The sequence below is a fragment of the Dunckerocampus dactyliophorus genome, chromosome 9, assembly GCF_027744805.1.
Source record: "Dunckerocampus dactyliophorus isolate RoL2022-P2 chromosome 9, RoL_Ddac_1.1, whole genome shotgun sequence".
In the NCBI taxonomy this organism is placed as follows: Eukaryota; Metazoa; Chordata; class Actinopteri; order Syngnathiformes; family Syngnathidae; genus Dunckerocampus; species Dunckerocampus dactyliophorus.
The window spans coordinates 8,094,566-8,115,722 of NC_072827.1; the positions used below are offsets into that span (position 1 = coordinate 8,094,566).

General features: G+C 38.1%; 1 protein-coding gene across 6 annotated transcripts in view; it reads left to right on the forward strand.

Annotated features, from left to right (window-relative positions):
- rapgef4a (Rap guanine nucleotide exchange factor 4a) overlaps positions 1-21,157 on the forward strand; it is a 57,397-nt gene that overhangs the window by 26,420 nt on the left and 9,820 nt on the right. For 5 of the 6 annotated variants that reach the window (XM_054786645.1, XM_054786646.1, XM_054786642.1 and 2 more), the window contains 17 exons: positions 1,218-1,282; positions 3,555-3,605; positions 3,687-3,793; positions 6,090-6,211; positions 6,285-6,483; positions 6,870-6,954; positions 7,130-7,190; positions 9,364-9,440; positions 9,532-9,678; positions 9,931-10,046; positions 11,402-11,487; positions 14,533-14,611; positions 14,683-14,833; positions 16,094-16,182; positions 16,253-16,283; positions 16,365-16,443; positions 16,507-16,653. In XM_054786645.1, the coding sequence (XP_054642620.1) occupies positions 1,218-1,282; positions 3,555-3,605; positions 3,687-3,793; positions 6,090-6,211; positions 6,285-6,483; positions 6,870-6,954; positions 7,130-7,190; positions 9,364-9,440; positions 9,532-9,678; positions 9,931-10,046; positions 11,402-11,487; positions 14,533-14,611; positions 14,683-14,833; positions 16,094-16,182; positions 16,253-16,283; positions 16,365-16,443; positions 16,507-16,653 (1,692 nt within the window). The remainder of the gene's footprint in view (positions 1-1,217; positions 1,283-3,554; positions 3,606-3,686; positions 3,794-6,089; positions 6,212-6,284; positions 6,484-6,869; positions 6,955-7,129; positions 7,191-9,363; positions 9,441-9,531; positions 9,679-9,930; positions 10,047-11,401; positions 11,488-14,532; positions 14,612-14,682; positions 14,834-16,093; positions 16,183-16,252; positions 16,284-16,364; positions 16,444-16,506; positions 16,654-21,157) is intronic. The other variant, XM_054786644.1, reaches the window with a different exon arrangement.

The following is a 21,157-nucleotide window of genomic DNA, read 5'->3' on the forward strand; positions in this document are numbered from 1 at the left end:
AACACTGACTGCACTTTTGGACGACCTTGATGATGTACCGGTAAGCCACGGGTGTGCGCTGAACAATCACAGCACACAGGGGCTACTGTGATAGTTCACATCTTGTAGATATGCCAAGAAGTTACAGTATGTATATTTGAAGGAGAAAAGAAGCGTGCGTTTCAGATTTCTACAGATTTCTAAGACTACAACTTTTCTCTTTTTTATAGTATGACGTTATGCTCATAATGTGACTTTATTTTCATAAAATAAAAATAAAAATGGCTCAACTAGAAATGTGAAAAAATAATAAAAATAAATGACGTAGGATGACAGCTTTTTTGTCTTAATATTAGGACTTTGTTTTCATAATAATATGGCTTCATACTCATAAAATTACAACTTTCTTTCATACAAGATTACAACTTTTTAATATTCTGACTTTATTGTGCTAATATTTAAACTTTTTTCTCTTTTTTTTTCCATTTGTGCTGGTGTTTTTTTTGTATTTTTAGAACAGAAAGGGCCAATCAAAAACAAAACTTTTTTTTCTCTTGGTATTTTGTCTTCACGCACATAATATTTCTACTTTATTATCATAATATCATAACTTTTACCCAACCTACATTTTCTAAAATTGCAACGTTATTCTTTGTTTTGTTTGTCCATATTATGACTGTTAAAAAAACATTTTTAGTCTTTTACATTTCAACTTTATAAATTTTTTTCTTAATATTATGACTTTATTCTCCTAAAATTATTTTTTTTAATATTTTTTTTTCCATTTCTGCTGTTGTTTTTTTTTGTTGTCTTGTTTAATTGTATTTTTAGAACGTGCCAAGCGCCAATATAAAAAAAAAACAAACCCGGGCCGCATTTTGGGCTCCGCTGGGCTAACTAATAAAATACACTTGGCTAGAAAGGTTTGTCATAAGTTAAACATACATTTTTTGGCGTTATGTAAGAGGTCAGCCAACACAATATAATTTTGCCGTGCATTCCTAAATGTAATACAAGAAAAATAAGCATTAATGCTGCTCACTCTCTATTATTGAGAGGGTAAAAATAAAGATGGATGTTATTCTTCCTCTCAGTATGATGCAGTCCAGTTTTGCACTGCCGTAATGTGCAAGTGTACCCAATGTTGTGACCTGTAAGCGGATTTTAATTTCATAATGCGTGCAGATTTGACATTTTCTAAGCATATCCTATCCATATCCTTTCCTCCTTCCTACCAGGAATGTCGGACCGAGAGAACGCGAGCAACATCTCGTTTGTGTCTCCTTCCAAACACCACAATCAGGTACCCATTTATCATCTTTGTTGGCCATAACGCTTCCTGTTCTGCTTGCCCATCACTTAGCCGACTGAATAAAACATCCTTTACGCTTACAAACCCAAACGTGGATGGAATGTGCTGTTTGTTTCAAGTGGCTTTATATATAAACACGCTTGCTGTCATGTCACCATCCTGTCCCACCTTAGCTGCTCTTGTCCTTTTCCTGGATGCTTGACACAACACCGCACTCCTGCAGGAAGTACTTGGACCACTGGAATCTTATGTAAGAAATTCGGACCCTATATTTCATTCAGGGTACAGTAGATCCATGCGTTTCACGTTGGCCCAGAAGATCTTCTAGAGGAGAAATAATACAAATAAACACTGCTTAATAATGACCCAAATGAAAGTGTACAAAAATAATAATAAAAAATTTATAAATAAAAAAGACAAACATGAGTGTGCAAAAATAATAAAAAAACAAATAAAAATAAAAATGACTTAAATAAAAGAATAAGAAATGAAATGAAAAATTGCCTAAATAAATGTGTAAAAAACATAAAATAAAAATAACTTAAATAAAAGCATGCAAATAAAAATGGCAAATGAAAACATAAGTTATAATGACCTAAATAAAAGTTTAAAGAATACAAATAAAAATGTCTTCAATAAAAGTATAAAAATAATTTATAAAAATGACTTAAATAAAAGTGTAAAAACAGTCAAAATGATTTAAAGAAAAGCATATGTATTTAAAAAGAAACAAAAATGAAAAATGACCTCAATAAAGGTGTTAAAAATACAAATAAAAATGTCTTAAATAAAAGTGTAGAAAAAATAATTAAAATGATTTCAATAAAAGTGTAAAAAAAATAGTGCACGTAATAAAAAATTAATTAAAAATTTAAATAACCTAAATAAAACTGTAAAAATGCAAAAAATGACTTAAATAAAAGTGTAAAAAATTAATAAAAATGACTAAAGTAAAAGTATAAGTAATAAAAATAAATACAAATTAAAAATTACTTAAAGAAATAGTGTAAAAAAAAATGCAAATAATAATAAAAGTGACTTAAATATTTGTGTACAGAAATAATAGAAAAATAAATAAAAATAAACATGACTTAAATAAACATGTAAAACAATATAACAATGTGTTTTCTTTCTTTTCTTGGGAGAATGAACAGAATAAGAATTTCATTGCATAGTATAACTGCCTGTTTTACTATGCACATGACAATAAAACTCTTGTATCTTGAATCTTGAATCTTGAATATTAAAATTAAATACAAATGACTTAAATACAAGTGGGTCGGGATTTAAAGACCAGTGGAAAATGTGGGTCTCAGGTTGAGAGCATTTGAGAACCCCTACTGTAGCTGGTAAAGTCAGGCCTTCAAAATAAAAGAAGCACGCCAGTAAAATAACATGGTTGCGCCACATCTAGCAGTCTGGTATTTCTTTACACACCAGCAGCAGCAACACCCACCAACCAACCAACAAAGATTTTTTTAAGTGTCTGGGGAGGGAGTTGCTGGTGGAAATCATTGGAAGATGACAATTACCCTTATTTTCCCTCCTTTTTATCTTATTTTCCTTGAGCATTTTTTATGGAACTTACTGTTGAGTGTTGAATGTTGGTGTGCTTTCTCCGATTTCAGATCAATATTTGCAATAACAGTGACTGTCATAATCATTAGACTAGATTCAGTTCCAGAACCCTCCCCTTCTGTCGTCAACTGCCACAATCCAGTCACCCTTCGCATCTTACAAGAACTATGGTGCCGATGATCGGTGAAGCATAAAGACATAAACATGTAAAAATTGTGGTCTTTTTTAAATAGTGGTACATGTATGCTGTACATTGTGCCTGTACTATCACATATTTATACATTCTTACCACTTAGGTTGAGTGACGGGTTTTCTGCAAGAAAAAAAACGGCCTATTTTTGGAGAATAAACATTTTAAAAGCTATTTTTTGACCAATAATCAGTGAATTTGCAGGGCCCTGAAAGCTGAATGATGAATGTGCTGTATAAGTAAGTCTATAAGCTAAGAAAAACTGAATAGCCGCCTCAAGGCCAAGCTTGTGTGACGACTGCAAATGAATAAGTGATGACACTTTTTCATTAATGCATCGGTGTCAGTGCTCACTGAAGCATACACGATGCTTTTCAAATGCCACGGCCCAGCAAACACACACTTTCACCATGAGAACATGCACAATTCTGGATCTCTATCATAGTAAGTGATGTATGCTTCAGAGTTCATTTGGAATCCAATTTTCTTTTGCAGAAGTCGTTGATTGACAGTCCAGCCAAAGCTCACAACGCATGGATCTCCCAGGTAGTAACCTCAACCATAACTTGTTGTATCAAACCTCATTGTTTTATGCTGACATTTTGTTATTACTTTTTAACTGTTCAGGTGCCCTCTGAAAAGATCCTGCAGGCGGGGAAGGTTCTCCGTAACGCCATCCTCTCCACAGCCCCTCACATGATCCGAGATAGAAAGTACCATCTGAAGACATACAGGTTCATCCAACACGCAATTTAAAAATTATGCTAAGAGCGGAATCTCTACGGTGGCCGAAAACAAAACACAAACACCATAAAAAACATCCATCCATCCATTTTCTATGTCTCTGAGCCTCACTAGGGTCGCGGGTATGCTGGAACCTATCCCAGCTGACTTTGGACAAGAGGCGGGGTACACAACCTGGACTGGTCGCCAGCCATGAACGTGAAAGAACGTGAAAATGATTCCAATTCAAAATGCTGCAATGACATAAAGGCTGCAGGATCAAAAAGAGAATACAAATGAAAAATGCTGCAAATGGCAAAAACACACTTCAACCTGCAAACACATGCTTGAGAGAAATGCTGAGAAATACTGCGAGTTCCCGGAACAAAACGGACATGGCACCATGTGTTTTGGGAATTTGTTTTTGGGATTTACATAGTTTGTCTTTTGCATTTGTTTTTCATTCTGCAGCGTTTATGCAATCGCAGCATTGTCCCAATACGTGTGCCACCGTACACCTCAACCATCTGGCGCTGTAGGATGCTGGTCAACCTCCTTTATGAATTGCACGGCACATTTTAACGTTCTTATTGGCGAGACAGCCACTGTTAGTAAAATGTAAAAATAATGAAAGATTCACACACACTCGACCAGGGGTGTCCAAAGTGCGGCTCGGGGGCCTTTTGTGACCTGCAGTTGTTTTTCTTATTCCTCGCGGAACATTCTAAAAATATAATTCAACACAAAAAACCCCCAGCAAAAATGGAAAAAACGGCTGTAATTTTACAAGAATAAAGTTAAAATATTAAGAGAAAAAAAGTCATATTGTCACAAGAAAAAAGTTGCAATTTTATGGAGGAGGCCTCACGGTGGCTGAGTGGTTAGCACAGTCACACAGGCCACACAGTCTGGAGATTGGGAAGATCTTGGTTCAAATCTTTGCTGGGCATTTCTGTGTGGAGTTTGCATGTTCTCCCCGTGCGTGTGTGGGTTTTCTCCGGGTACTCCGGTTTCCTCCCACATTCCAAAAACATGCATGTTAGGTTAATTGGAGACTCTAAATTGTCCATAGGTATGAATGTGAGTGTGAATGGTTGTTTGTCTATATGTGCCCTGCCATTGGCTGGCGAGCAGTCCAGGGTGTACCCCGCCTCTCTGAGATAGGCTCCAGCATACCCCCGTGACCCTAATGAGGATAAGCGGCATAGAAAATGGATGGATGGATATTATGAGAAAAATAACATCATTTTAGAAGCATAAAGTTGAAATATTAAAGTCGTAATATGAGAAACAAGCAAAGCAAATAAAGTTGTAATTTTTGGAAAATTTGGTTGGGGAAAAAGTTGTATTATTATGAAAAGTAAGTGAAACTATTATGGGAATAAAATCATAATTTTAAGACAAGAAAATATACAAGAAGAAAGTTGAAATATTTGGAACCCCCCCCCCCCAAAAAAACAATAGCAGAAATGGAAAAAAACAGCTGCAATTTTACGAGGGTGAAGTCCAAATATGAACAGAAAAAATTGTAGTCTAATGAGAAAAAAAGTTGCAATTTTAAGACAATAAAATCCTAATGTTACGAGGAAAAATAATGGCATTTTAGTAGCATAAAAATATTGAAATTTTGAAGAAAAAATATGATTAAAAAAAAAGTCACAATATTACGATAAACGACATAAAACAAAATTTGAGGAAAATTAGGATGGGGAAAAAGTTGTAATATTATGAGAATAAAGTCAAACTATTATGGGAATAAAGTCATAATATTACGAGGAGAAGATTTAGTCATTCATTTCAAGAAGAAAGTTGAAATGGTTGGAAAATTTAATTAAATGGAAAAAAATAGCTGTAATTTTTTTTGAATAAAGTCAAAATATTAAGGGTATTCTAATGAGAAAAAAGGTTGCAATTTTACAAGAATAAACTTGTAATATGAGAGGAAGAATAATGTCATTTTATAATTGAAATATTAAAGTAAAAGTATTTAAAGTTGTAATATTATGAGAAACAAAATTAAGTTGTCATTTTTGGAAAATTAGGTTGGGGAAAAAGTGGTAATAGTATGAGAATAAAGTACAAATATTCTCGGAGTAAAATCAGAATATTACAAGAACATTTTTTTCCCAAGATTATCTAAGTAGAAAGTTGAAATATTTGGAAAATGTAAAAAACAAAACAAAAACAGCAGAAGTGGGGAAAAATGAAAATAAAGCTACTGCCTGTGCAGTATATCTATCTGCGGACTATCATGACATGAGAGCAGAATGCAGGCTTTCACTGGTGGGACTTGGTGTGTTTTCCCAGGCAGTGTTGTGTGGGAACAGAGTTGGTGGACTGGCAGATGCAACAGAACTCTTGTGTGCAGTCTCGCTTACAAGCGGTGGGCATGTGGCAGGCGCTGCTGGAGGAAGGTGTCCTCAACCACGGTGAGACTTCATCTTCACGTGAGGCTGAAAAATGTCATTTGCTGCGTCTCATCGCTCATTGGATGTGACCCAGTGGACCGGGAGCTGAGCTTCCAAGACAAGTACCTTTTCTACCGCTTCCTGGATGATGATGAGGAGGGGGAGGATGAGGGGGCGCCCTCGTTACTCAGGGAGGAGGAGAGCAAGGAGAGCCAAGAGGAGCTGCAGGACACCCTGATGCTCCTCATGCAGATGGGGCCTGACGCCTACATGAGGATGATCCTGAGGAAACAGTAAGCAAAGTCACTTGCTTTCTTTGTACAGTGGATCCCCAAGTGGATAATTTTACCTCAATCATTTATAAATGCGTGATAATACAGGTAAAATCCTGTTTTTTCGTCAAGTACTGAGATTTCGCACATTGCTGGGCGGTCTTTGAATGCATCTAATAATTACAATTGTCACTTTTAGAACAAATTTTGATCTGAAATTGGAGGAGAACGTCACGCTAGCAGGACGGTTTGGAGGGGGAGGTGGGAGGCGTATGTAAAAAATAGCCATTTTTATGGGTATATTAGTTACTTATGTTTTTTTTCCCCATTCGCTGGATGTCCTGGTACATCTGCAATCTTGTGTGGTGACTTGTGTTCCTCTCATACACGCCACCGTGTGTTTATAGCGCAGCCGAGAGAACAGAAGAAGAGTTGGAGATCATTTATGAAGAGCTGCTTCACATCAAGGCCTTAGCTCACCTCTCCACCACAGTGAGTCTTTTCCACTACGAACCCTGCCATCACATTGTGTGACAAAATGTCTCTGTATCTTCTTTTTCGCCTAAAAAAGACCAAACAAAAATATTTTTGTGATATTTGTGATGAACTCATAGTAAAATGTGCAACACTAAGAATGAATGGAAATATTCATTTGAAATGTCTGCAGGTCAAGCGAGAACTGATGGGGGTGCTCATATTCGAATCCCATGCCAACGCGGGAACAGTGTGTAAGTCATGTGATACTACTCACGTTTAGTCCCAAACACAGGTGGTCCTCAGTTTAGGACGTTTTGTGGTCCCATAAATTCATTAAAAACTTCATGTTGGTCCACAAACACGAAATACGCTGGAGAACTACTGTAATCACAGTGAAGAAATAGAGCTGCCGAATAAAGCTGCATCACTAATTGGTTGACTTTTTGCACTTCCTTATGTCTCCCAAGCGGCAGTGTGCCAAAGAAAAGGAAAGCCATCGCCATGGAATTGAAAATGAACATCGCATTTTCCAACTACTTCAACTTTCGCTTTTCTTCTTGCAATTAGTAGCTTACGCCCATAATATTTGGACTTTATTCCCATAATATTATATATTTTTTTAGTTTCCAAAGATTACATAATATTATGTTTATCATAATATTATGACTTTTTAAAAAAACTTCATTTTTTCTTTAATATTTCAACTCTATGCTACTAAAACGAAATTATTTTCCCTCATATTATGACTTTATTCTTCTATTGTTAGGTCTTTTTTTCCATGAACTTTTTTCTCTTAATATAATGACTTTACCGTTCTAATATTATGACTTTATTTTCATAAAATAACAACTTTTCTCTTAAGGTGACAACTTTAATATAAACTTTAGTTCTGTGCAGTAAGTAACTTTTTTCTTTTAATATATAATTTTTCTAATATTTGAATTCTTGTACAATTCCAACTTACTTTTCTCGTAAAATTACAACCTTGATGATTTTATTCTCATAATATTAAGATTTTATGAGAATTTTTTTTTTTAATAAAAATGTATTATTTCATTAGAAAAAGGCTTTTTTCCCTTAAAGGGATAGTTTAGATTTTTTGACATGAAGTTGTATGACATCCCCATCAGCAATGTAGTCATCAACAGTGACTTACCGCCCACTTGGTCCCGTGAGTCCAGTTCTGGTTGGATTTTGGTGATGAGGAGCATAGTTCCAAGAGTTTGGCTTCTCAAAACAATATGCGTTCAAAAGAGGATGACTTTTCATCACAAAAATGCCTCCTCGAAAAAAATCAGACAAATCGCTCAGCGTTACTTTTTCTCTGTTCGTATCAATGCGCTCGCGTCACAGCCATCTTGTTTTCATATGTGTCCCACAGCGGAGCGTTGCATCCATCTCCATCACACACACAACAATGGACAGGCGATAGCGCGCACTGATACGAACACAGAGAAAGTAGGGCCCAGCGATTGGTGAGGTCTGATTTTTTTCAAGAAGGCCTTTTTGTGATGCAAATGTATTACTCTTTTGAACGCATATTGTTTTGAGAAGCTCAACTCTTTACTTAAGTGGTCCCAACAAGTAACCGGAACTACGTGTCTCATCACTGAAATCTGACCAGAACTGGGCTCACGGGGGGTAAGTCAAGTGGGGGGTAAGTCGCCATTGGTGCACTACACTGCTGACAGGGATGTCAAAAATCTGAACTACCCCTTGAATATTTTGAGTTTATTCTCATAAAATTAAGATTTTGTTAGAATGTGTTTTAAAAAAATAAAAATGTATTATTTTATTAGAATAAGGCTTTTTTCTCTTAATATTTTGAGTTTATGCTGCTAAAATTACGTTTTTTTTTCCATTTCTGCAGTTTTTTTCCCCCCAACTATTTCAAGTTTCTTCTTGTAAATTTTCTTCTCATAATATTATGACTTTGACTTTATTCTTGTAATATTATAACTTTTTACCTAACTTAATTTTCCAAAAATTACAACTTAGTCATTTCTTTTGCTTGTTTTTCATATTAACTCGACTTATTTTTGATTATCTCACATATTTAAACTTTATGCTTCCAAAATGACATATCCTCATATTACGATGTTATTCTAATAAAATTACAACTTTTTCTTGTTATATGTTTTTTCTCTTGATAATGACTTATTCTTGTAAAATTACTGCAAATTTTTCACTTGTTGTTGTTTTTTTCCTCAAAATTTGTTCTTAAATTGTACAGTATTTTTAGAATATGCCAAGGGCCAATAAAAAAAAAAAATAATAATTTGCCGACTGCAAATGGCCCCCTGGGCCGCGACTAAAACTAAAACGCTTCCATGACAGTGTGGGAGCACAACTCGTTGGTAAGCAGAGGACCACGTTTAAGTGACTCATGGATGAATGATGAACACCTTCCTGTGTCTTTGACAGTGTTCAGTCAAGGCGAGGAGGGGGCATCGTGGTACATTATCCTAAAGGGCTCCGTCAACGTGGTCATCTATGGGAAAGTTGGTCTTTTATCACGTTATGTTATATTATGTTATGTTATGTTATGTTATGTCATGGTTGCTAAGCTGACGGCCACCCTGTGCTGGGCAGGGTGTTGTCTGCACATTACACGAGGGGGACGACTTTGGGAAGCTGGCTCTCGTCAATGACGCCCCCCGGGCGGCCTCCATTGTCCTGAGAGAGGACAACTGTCACTTCCTGAGAGTAGACAAGGAGGACTTCAACAGGATTTTAAGGGTTTGGTTTTTGACTTTTTCACTATTGCCCTCTGTTGGCAGAAAGCTGGTCATGCACCCATGAAATCCATACCATGCTTTTCATTTTTTACTGATCATTTCTCACCATTTTAATAGTTACAAACTGCTCTATGTGCTATTTACACTTTAATGAGGTAAACTGAAGAGGCCAACAAAAATATACATACGCCATGCGCAATAAAAGTGCGTAACTTAAGCTTTTTTTTTACTTTTTCTATTTTTTACTGTGAAGGATGTGGAGGCCAACACAGTGCGTCTTAAGGAGCACGGTCAGGATGTCCTGGTTTTGGAGAAGAGCCTCAGCAGCAGCCGAGCATCCATCCAGGGAACTTCATCCTCACATCACAAGTAAATGCTAACCACACTAATAACTAGTTCGGATTATTATTATCTGGCTGGTGGTACACTAACACAGGGGTGTCCAAAGTGCGGCCCGGGGGCCATTTGCAGCCCACAATTGTTTTTCAGTTGTTCATTAAATAATTGTTTAAATAATTCATTTACCAAGAAAACTAAAGAAAAAACAGCAGCAGAAAAATAATGGAAAAATCAGCAGTAACTTTACAAGAATAAAGTCAAAATATTAAGGGAAAAAAAGGTGTAATTAACATGAAAAAAGTCATAATTTTATGAGAATAACATAATATTATGACAAAAATAATGCCATTTTTGTAGCATAGAGTTGAAATATTAAAGAAAAGGATGTTAGTTTAAGTCATAATATTATGAGAAACTAACAAAACAACAAATACAGTTGTAATTTTTGAAAAGTTGCAGAAAAAGTGATGAAAATTAAATCATATTATGGGAATAAAGTCCTTGTTACGAAATGAAAACTTACAAGAAGAAAGAGCTGGAACACTTAAAAAAAAAAACAACAACAACAACAGAAATTGAATTTTACGAGAATATGTCAATATTCTGAGGAAAAATAATGTCATTTTAATAGCATTGAGTTGAAAAAATAAAGAAAAAATTGTTATTTAAAAAAAAAGTTTTGAATATTGTGTGAAACAAGCAAACAAAACAAAGTTACCAGGTATTTTTTGGAAAATAAGTTTGGGGAAAAAGTCTAAATATTATGGGGATAAAGTCATATTTTTTAAAAGTCTGAATATTATGAGAAACAAACAATAAAATAGTAATTTTTGGAAAATTCTAACATTATTGGAATAATGTCAATATATTATGGGAATAAAGTCATAATATAATATATCTATGTATATATATTATAATTAATAATTAAAATAATATTTCCAAAGATTATTTAAAAAGAAAGTTGACTGTTTGGAAAATGAGAAAAATCAGCACAAATGGGGAAAAAAAAGCAAAGAGTGAAATTGATATTAAAAATATGCTTTTTCATCTATATGACAAAGCTGAGATGCAGTTTTTTTCTTAAAAACCAAAGTTACATCCTTTCATTTTTCACTGTGTGGCCCTCACTGGAAAAAATTTTGGACACAGCTGGCGGCTGATTCCAGGAATAATCATCTAGCTGTACAGGATTCATATTTATTGCTGATTTCATTTTGTGTCAAAAGTTGATTTCTTATTTTCTTGCATCGTCGTTGCCTGGCACACAAATCTATAGCATAGTCTTGTTTTGTGTTCTTGTGGTGTCCTGATGACCTTTTGTGTGTGGGGGGGTGCGCGTGTTTGCATATGTGCGTGTGCGTGTGCGTGTGTGTGTGTGTGTGTAGGTACAAGGTAATGTCGGGGACGCCAGAGAAGATTCTGGAGCACCTGCTTGAGATGATGCGAATGGATTCTCAGTGTTCAGAGTCAGGTACTGTTCTGTCGAATTTGGCTTATTTGAGAATTTATTGTTAAAAATAAGCATCACATGACTTTACATGACTGAATGTGTGTTCATCAAAGACTATGATAATTCTGATGACAATTATGATGCTAAAAATGCCTGTTTTTCAAATCCCTGATACAAAGTATGATGAAAAATGGACTTGTTTGATATCTGTGACATAACTTTGACACGCATTATATGATACTAGGTGGCTGTACAAAGTAGATAATTGGTAAAACAGAATGTCATTGCCACGACTATTCAAATGATTGTAACGAGATAAGACTGGAGAGACCGTAACAATTATTGTTCCCAAGTTACAACTGTGTTTAGTCTTTAGTAGTCCTTTGATGCTTTTGATGGTTTTTGATGCTGTAAATAGCTCAAGTGTGAAATAAAACTCAAGAAAGTCTACTGGAGTTGAGTTGATAAAGCGTCCTCTGCGGTCTTAGCCTAGCCAAACTGCTGACGATCAAGGATCCAGTAAAATGGAGGATCCTCCTTAAGAACTAAAGGCGTTCAAGATCCAGAGGGCTAGTGCTAAAGGATCCTTCACAAGGAGAGTTAATCTTATTCACAAACGAGCAGAAAAGATGATGGAATGCGAGTTCCGGGAGGAGTTTGCTCAACTCTGTAGGGACCATTGTAAAGTAATAGAAGATAACTACAAGACCAAACTCGAAGTTGAGTCAGCTGATGGAAAGGAAACCATAGCGCTCGCAGAGCACTTGGCAGAAGACATGGAAGAAATCAACACAAAGTTCACAGAAGCTTAGATTTTTGCCCAGGCACACTTCTTGGACAGATACATGGTGGACAGTCTGTATCTGTAAAGAGGGCTGCGACATCGTTCAACAGCTATCCCCTGCTGACATGAATCGAGATGACTTTAGAATTCACTTGGACAAGTTGCAGAAGCATCTCAGGCTGTTTCCTCATGATAAATGCGGGTACCCCAAGATGAGATGAACGAACTAAGAGCAAGGGCCATAACCGTCCGAGGAATTAGAAGCAAACTGGAGCATAAGATAACCCAATTTTGCACACCGCAGATGATGGGCGGATGTGTGGAAGAAAGGTCAGTACAAGTGCATCCTCCACCAATCCCAGCTCAGGCTGTAAACATGAAAGCAACTCATCTGCCCATGTTCAGTGGATGCAGAAGAGGATATTGTAAATGGAAGAAATAGCGGGCATCACTGCAAAGACAACGGGTCAAATGAAGTCATGAAAGCACAGCTGATTGACGGTATAGAAAAGATGAGGAAAGAACTGAGACTAACATCTTACAGCTCTGACAAAGAGATATTCAGAGTCCTAGAAAACATGTATGGAAACAAGTCATTTATTGTCGTTGAAATCTTGAAGGACTGCAGGAATTATCCCCCGTTAGAGGGAACAACCCGAGACAAGTCATCGAGCTTATAAAAAAAATGTAAAGAAGAAGAAAAAGATGTAGCGGAATTAGAAGATTATGGTGCGGCAGAAGATCCACTCACTGTGCTGTCAGGGGAAAGTAAATTGCCCTTATTCCTCCAGGACCAATGGCTAACATTTGTAGAAAACCCAGCAACGGCATTTCTTCGTCCAACCGGTTCAGCAAATTGCTGTCGTTCCTGAAAAAAAAAGAGACCCTTGAGGAGATTGAACGATATAATGCACACTGCCCAAAGAAACCTGACTACGCTACTGACAGAAAGCAAGTGCTCACCAAAGCATCAACGTCAACGAGGGACTCTGAAAACACATGCATCGGGTGTGGAGATGATTGACATCATGATCTGTTGGAGATTCAAAGGTCTTGGACTGCACAACAAAAGGCTTGCTGAGGCTAAATTAGGAGCCTGCCAATTATGTCCAAGTTGTCCCGATGAAGAAGAGCACTGTGATGAAGCGTATCTCCGTAACAACAAGGATTGCAGAAGGCTACTACTTTCTCTGCCCAAGAAAGGAAAAGGACATTGAGAGAATAATAGAGAGAACCAGCACTCTCAGCAGTGAACAGATGAAACTCTTTTCAAGCTTGTCGCCTGAAGGGAGAGAGGAAGTTCTTGGTACTCAAAGGTACCAGAGAGACCAAGAAAGCTTTTACAACCAAATCAACCACTTTCATCAATCATGATATAATCATGGATAAAAGATAAGTGGAAATGCCATCATGAATATGTCAACACTGAAGACAAACCAACCGGTTGCATTGCAAAGGCAGCTGTACAAGAAACCACTCTCATAGAAGAGGACCTACTTGTTCAAGGACAAATTCAGGAACGCAAGGTTCTTGAAGAAAACAACTATGTTGATATCATTCTGACAACCCCTGAAGATATTCAAGAACACGAGGTTCTTGAAGTTTCTGATAGCTTGACTCTCCCAACCTCTCCCAGCGGTCAAGAGGAACTTGACAAAACCATTCAAAAGTTGGAAAAGATCCTAGAGGTGGGATACTTTTTCCTTAGACCTTGGGCCCGACCAGGCCAAAGTGGGAGGAAAGGGTACACCAAAGCTCTGACAGCCAAGGAAATCTTTGGTCTCCCAAACCAAGATGACAAGGCCTTCAAAAGAAACTGAGGACTATGTGCAGCTTGCACGAATCAAACTCTACACAAGTGTCACAATACCAAACTGGCAACGAAGGCCGAATGAAATCACATTCTCCAACGGAACCCATGGAACTGTCATGTGTGTCAAACACACTTAGTATCTCATGCCTTTTTAAACCATACTTCCAATAGACTGAACTACAAAATAACCAAATAAATTGTGATTAAATCTACACATATTACGCTGATTTATAGCACGGAGGGGTGGCCACATAGTGAAAAATAAAAGGACGCAACTTTGCCACTTAGATGTGTTGTATAATATTTCAAGAAAAGAAATGCATATCAAATTTGTCATATGGGTGAAAAAGCCTATTAGTATCAACTTCACTTTACCCAATTTTTGCCACCCCGGGGTGAGGAATGGTCACCCCGTCCAGACCAGGATCACTATGTGACGTGCTTTCTTTTTGTCTGTCTGTGTTTCCAGATGCATCTTTAAATGACTTTGTGCTCATGCACTGTGTCTTCATGCCCAACGGTCAACTATGTCCGGCGTTAATGGCCCAATATCCTTTAGTCTGGCTAATGAATTTCTAACACCTTCTACATCCTCAGTTGACCCTTAACTGCTGCCCACCTACCATGCCCAGGCCTCGCAGGGCTCCGAGCAGGAGAAGCTGGACTACACGCTCAACAACAAGCGGCGTGTGATTTGCCTGGTCATGCAGTGGGTTGCCCTGCATGGAGACCATCTGCAGGAGGATGACGTCTCAGTGGCCTTCCTGGAGGTCAGCCGCGGGCCCACAGTGATGGAGAGAATAAAATTTATGACAAAGACGGAATAGGTATACAGGTGGTCCCCCAGTTACAAACGAGTTGCGTTCCTAGACTGTGATGCAAGTGGAGTTTTAGTAAGTCGGAAGTCATACCTAAATGATGTAGGAGTAAGGACTTAGCTTTTTTTTTACATTTTCCAAATATTTCAACTTTCTTCTTAAATAATTGTCATAAATTTTCTTCTCAGAAAATTATGACTTTATTCTCATAATATTTGGACTTTATTCCCATATTATAACTTTTCCCCCATTCATTGTTTTGCTTGTTTTTCATATTGCGACTTAAAAAAAATAACATCTTTAAAATGTAAACTTTACGCTAATAAAATGACATTTTTAATATAATATTAACATTATAATGTTAGGAGTTTATTCTCTTAAAATCACAACTTTTTTTCTCCTTTGAATGTGACTTAATTTTGACTTAATTCTTGGAAAATTACAGCTTTTTTTTATTTCTGCTGTTTTTTTTATATATAAATATATATAAATATTTCAATTTTCTTCTTGTACATTTTCTTTTTGTAAATTATGACTTTATTCCCATTCTCATTTCCCTAATCCATTTTTCCAACAATTATAACTTGTTTTGTGACTTAAAAAAATACATCTTTAATATTTAAACGTTAAACTAATAAAATGACATTATTTTTCGTCATATTAGTACGAGTTTAATCTCTTGAAGTTGCAACTTTATTTCTCTTTTGAATACAACTTTTTAATTTAAATGTTTTGACTTTATTCTCTGAAAAGTACAGCAGTTTATTTTTGCTGGATTTTTGTTTTTAAATTTTTTAACTATTTCAACTTTCTTCTTGTAAATTTTCTTCTTGTAATATTAGGACTTAATTGCCATAATATTTTGACCTTATTCCCATCATGTTATAACTTTTTTTCCCCAACCTAATTTTACAAAAATGACAACTTTATTTTGTTTTGTTTGTTTCTCATAATATTATGTTATTCTCATAACATAATGACTTTTTCTCATTAGATTACAGCTTTTTTCTCAATATTTTGACTTAATTCTTGTAAAATTACTGCAGACTTTTTCATTTTTGCTGTTTTTTTTAAGGTTTTTTTGTTAAATAAGGTTTTTAGAATCTGCCACAGGCCAATAAAAAAACAGCCCCGGGCCACACTTTGGACATCCCTGTTGTACACTAGTGCAATATGTTCTATGCTCTACTTGTGTGTTTTTGTCTTTTTCAGGACTTTCTGATGGCTGTATCTAATGATGCTAAAGCACTTCCACCTCTACATGAGCAGCTAAGTGAGCTGGAAAAACTTGTCAAGTACAAGTATGTTTTATCTTATAGTCCATCTTAGCATATTCTGAGGTGCTTGATGAGGTTTTTTCCCACCTTTCAGCACTGACGATGCTCCAACGTCACACAGAAAGGTACATCTCAGTCAGGAGCCTTGATTCTGATTTGAAATCACGGATGTTGCATTCCTGGTAATCTGTGGAACTCATTCCCAGCACAAAGTCTTACTGCGGCAGTTCAGCACGGGAGATGACAAGCTGCACAAGTGTCAGCCTATCAAGAGCGACGATGAAAGTGAGTCCTTGCAACACCTTACACGTGACTCAATACATGAATATTCCACGTTGTCTTCATCAGTACTGTTCAGAGTGTTTTGCTGTGACCACACCTACGTCACCATCCGGGCCCCTGTGGCCGCCTCGGTCAGGGACGTCATGGACGCCGTGGCCGACAAGCTGGGTTCAGCGGAGGATCTTCTCCTGGTCAGTCTCAGCTCAGCTGGAGGTGAGAACACTCAGCGATTGCAGGATTTCTTCCCCTCTTTGGACAAAATGAATTACTTCAAAACAGGGGTGTCCAAAGTGTGGTCTAGGGGCCATTTGCGGTCCATGGCTGACTTTTTTATGAGCCCTCATGCGCTAAGGCCCTAATGCGGTTGCTGTACCGGACCGTCATGGTGAGGAGAGAGCTGAGCAAAGTGCTCAGTGTACCGGATGATCTACAGTACGTTCCCACCCTCACCTATGGTCATGAGCTTTGGGTCGTGACCAAAAGAACGAGATTGTGTGTACAAGCAGCTGAAATGAGTTTCCTCTGTAGGGTGGCTGGACTCCCCCTAAGAGATAGGGTGAGGAGCTCAGTCATCCGGGAGGGGCTCAGAGTAGACCCGCTGCTCCTTCACATCGAGAGGAGCCAGTTGAGGTGGCTCGGGCATCTAGTCCGGACGCCTCCCTGGTGAGGCATTCCGGGCATGCCCAGCAGGGAGAAGACCCCAGCTGGGGCAGACCTAGGACACGCTCGAGGAATTATGGAAGTATTAAACAAGAAATCTAACAAAAACAAGAACGTTTGAAATGGAGCAGCAATTTTATGAGAGTGAAGTAGAAATGTTAGAATAAAGTAGGGATGCTTCGATTAAGGGTTTTTTTGCTGCCGATTCCAATACCGATGATCCATGCATGAGATCGGCCGATACAGATCACTTGGATTAACTTTACATTTTTCAATTTATTTATGATGAGTGCTATTGGCCAGAGCTGCCATTAGACAATTCCAAGGGCCCCTGGCCAATAGGTAAGTTCATTAAACAACAACACATACTGTAAAGAGTGTTTGAAGGACAAGACATATACTGTAGTATAATGACAACAACAGACACTTGAAAAAGTTAGTACATACCCGATGGATGTAATCAACGCTCCCAACGAACCGCATTGCATGGTTGTTTTAAAAACAAAATGTCACTGTGGTGAAAAGAGAAGCTAGGCGGATAATTCTAGCTAGCTAGCTAGTTACTAGCGGACAGCTAGGCAAAGAGTGTATAGAAAGATGCAAGAGAAATGGAACAGCAATTGGTTTGATCAGGAAGTGATCAAACAGGCTGACTTGGATTGGGTAGCCTGTGTCAAGCTGTCAAACTGAAACCACTGAGGTTTTACAGACTAGTGTTGATTCTCGCGGCAATACGAGACAAAGCGCGTTCCTTGTAGGCTCAATGCGGGTGTTGTCAACCCTACGTGACACAGCACACAAGCACATTCACGCCATGTCTGTGTTGTCATGACAGGAATTGTCATGTGGCCGCCGCACGGCCATCGGTTTTTGTGATCGGCTTTGAAAGGCATTTCATCACGTTTTTTAGCGGGCCGATACTAATCGCTGTCCAATCTATCGGAGCATCCCTAGAATAAAGTCATAATATTCATCTAAAAATTGTAATGTTATGATGAAAAATTTTGCGAGCATAACGTCTTTTCACTATAATTTCTACAATAATTTGCGCAATATCAGTAATTAATTTAATATTAATAATAATTAATACACATACAGTAATTTTTGGAAAATTTGGCTGAAAAAAAAGCCACAAAAAATTTTAAAAGAGCAGTGATTTTACAAGAGTAAAGTGTAATTAGTAGAATGAAGTCATGATATATATAAAATAATGTAATATTATGACAAAAAATGTTGCAAGTGTAACATTGTAATACTATGGGAAAAAAATTATATGTTCTGAATTATTTCCACAATAATTTGTGCAATATTAGTAATTCATTTAATAATAAGAAATAATAGTAAAGTTGTACAAGTACATAGTAATGTAAATATTATATTTTGGGGGGAAAATTAGGTTAAGATAAAGAAAACAACAAGAACAATTTAAAAAGAGCAGTAATTTTACAAGCTCGAAGTAGAAATATTACAATAAAGTCATAATATGAATATAAAAAATGGAACATTATGACAGAAGCTGTTGCAAGGATACCATTATAATACTAAGAGAAGAAGATAAAAATTTCAGAATTAGTTCCACAATCATTTATGCAATATTAGTCATTAATGTAATAATAACAATAATAAGAAATAAGAAATAAAGGGAAATATAATATATTTTGAAAATTTGGTAGGAAAAAACAAAACAACAAGAAAAAATGTGAAAATAAATTGTAACATTATGCCAAAAAAATTATGAATAATAGTAGGGGGAAAATGCAATTTTCGCAATAATTTCCACAATATTTGTAATTACTTTAATAATAATAACAATAATTTATAATACATTTATTTAAAAATAGATATTTTGGGGGAAATTATGTTGGGCTAAATTGTGATATAATGAGAATAAAGTCCAAACAATATGGGAATAAAGTGTTGTGAAAAAGATCTAAGAAAAAGTTGACATATTTGTAAAATTGAAAAATTGCGGCAATTGTAAAAAATATTTAAAAAGGAAAAACAAGCACTTGAGAAAAAGGAATTTAAATACACCTCACGGTGATACTTGGACCTGGGACCTGGGACTTGCTGTACTGTATTGCAGCGCAGATGGAATCTGCCAAGGCTTTTAAAACTTGGTCGTGGCGCCAGCGATACCGCCCCTCCCCGAGAGCCTTTGGGCAACAGCCCAGGATGTGCTCCAAGGTTCCCCTCCTCTGGCAAAGCTTGCACTGTGGGGTGTCTGCCAGGCCCCAGGTGTGCAGATTAGCTGGGCTTGGGAGGACATCATACACTGATTGTATGAGGAACTTTGTCCGCAGAGGTTCAGCTCTCCAGAGCTCTGCCCAGGATAGTTTCCGCGGTTCCACATGCTCCCACCTTGTCCATGCCCCCTGCCTGGACATGTCAACCATCCTGCAGCAGCATTGTTCCTCCACCTCTGCTCGGATCTTGTTTTGGACAAGTCGGCGCTTCTCATTGCCGTGAGCCTGGCCGTAGCATGGCCTGGGAAAGCTGCCAAGGCCTGCCCTCCCCATTGCCATGGTTCCCACCAAGGTCTTGTGTCTGAGCCGCACCTCTGCCCTGCCCACGGCTTCTTGTGCCTGCCTCTTCCTTCCAGTTTTAACCACAATCCCTGCCGATGCCACCTTGATTTCTGCAGAGTCCCTGTACATTAACACCTCTCTGGATCGGGTGACCTTGAACTCCTCTGATAGTCCAATGAGGGGGAGGTGCAACTTGGTGGAATGGCCATATAAGGCGATGGTGCTCAGGGACCAAGGGAGCCCCAGCCATCTCCTGAGAAACTGGGTGATGGTCCTCTCTAGTGCCTCTACCATTGTTATTGGTACCTCATAGACTAACAGGGGCCAGAGTATCCTGGGCAGGACACCGTGCTGGTACATCCAGGCCTTAAATTTTCCTGGGAGACCCGATTTGTCTATGGTTGTGAGACAAGAAGTCAGGTCGCTCTTGGTCTGCAGCACAACTGCTGCATCCTTCAGGGAGCTGTCAAAAATTTTGCCCAGGCTCTTGACAGGTTTTTCGGTCACCGTTGGAATCTTGGTCCCTCCAAGTGCAAAGTGGAAATGGTCAGCCACTTTACCCTTCCTCAGGACCAGAGACCTGGATTTTGCTGGCTTGAAGCTCATCTTTGCCCAGGAGATGAGCTGTTAAAACCACTAAAGGCGCCACCTGCACCCAGGAACAGATGTAGTCATCACTGCCATGTCATCCATAAAGGCCCTTATGGGGAGCTGCCAGGTCCTTGATCTTGATTTTGGACCTCTGCATTCAACCTCCGCGGACTTGACAATCATGTTCATGGCCAAGGAGAATAATGACACCGAGATTGTACAGCCAGTGATTATCCCCTTCTCTATGCGGTGCCAGCCAGATGTTACTTTATTGGAGGAGACTCTTGCGCTGAAATCATTGTAATAGTCCATGATGAGGTTGCAGATCTTCCCAGGGACGTGGTATCTTGTCAATGCTGTCTTGACAAGCTTGTGTGGGATGGATCCATAGGCGTTGGTTAGGTCAAGCCAGACAGTTGCCAAGTCTCCTTTGCTTTCCCTTGCCTCCCGGATCAACTGCGTCACCACTCTTGTATGCTCCAGGCACCCAGGCACTCCTGGAACTCCCCCCTTCTGGACTGAGGTGTCTATGTAGGCATTCTTCAAGAGGAACTCTGTTAGTCGTTGGGACATGATCTGAAAGAAAATCTTGCTCTCAACGCTGAGCACCGAGATTATACGAAACTGCTCGATGTTGCTAGAGTTCTCTTCCTTTGGGATCCAGACGCTTTCGGCATGTCTCCACTGGGCGGCGACTTTCCCTCTTCACCAGATCACCTTCAAGATCTTCCAGAGACGTTTGAGGAGCCGTGGACACTGCTTATAGACCTTGTAAGGTACACTACTGGGACCGGGGACCGAACAAGATCTTGCAGTTCTGACAGCATCTGACAAGGTGGGCTCATCACTGTTGAATTGGAACACTGGTTCTGGAGGTGTCACCAGGGCCTTGCAAGGACCAAGCTCTTGGTTTCTTGTGGCATCACAGAAGGTGCCGT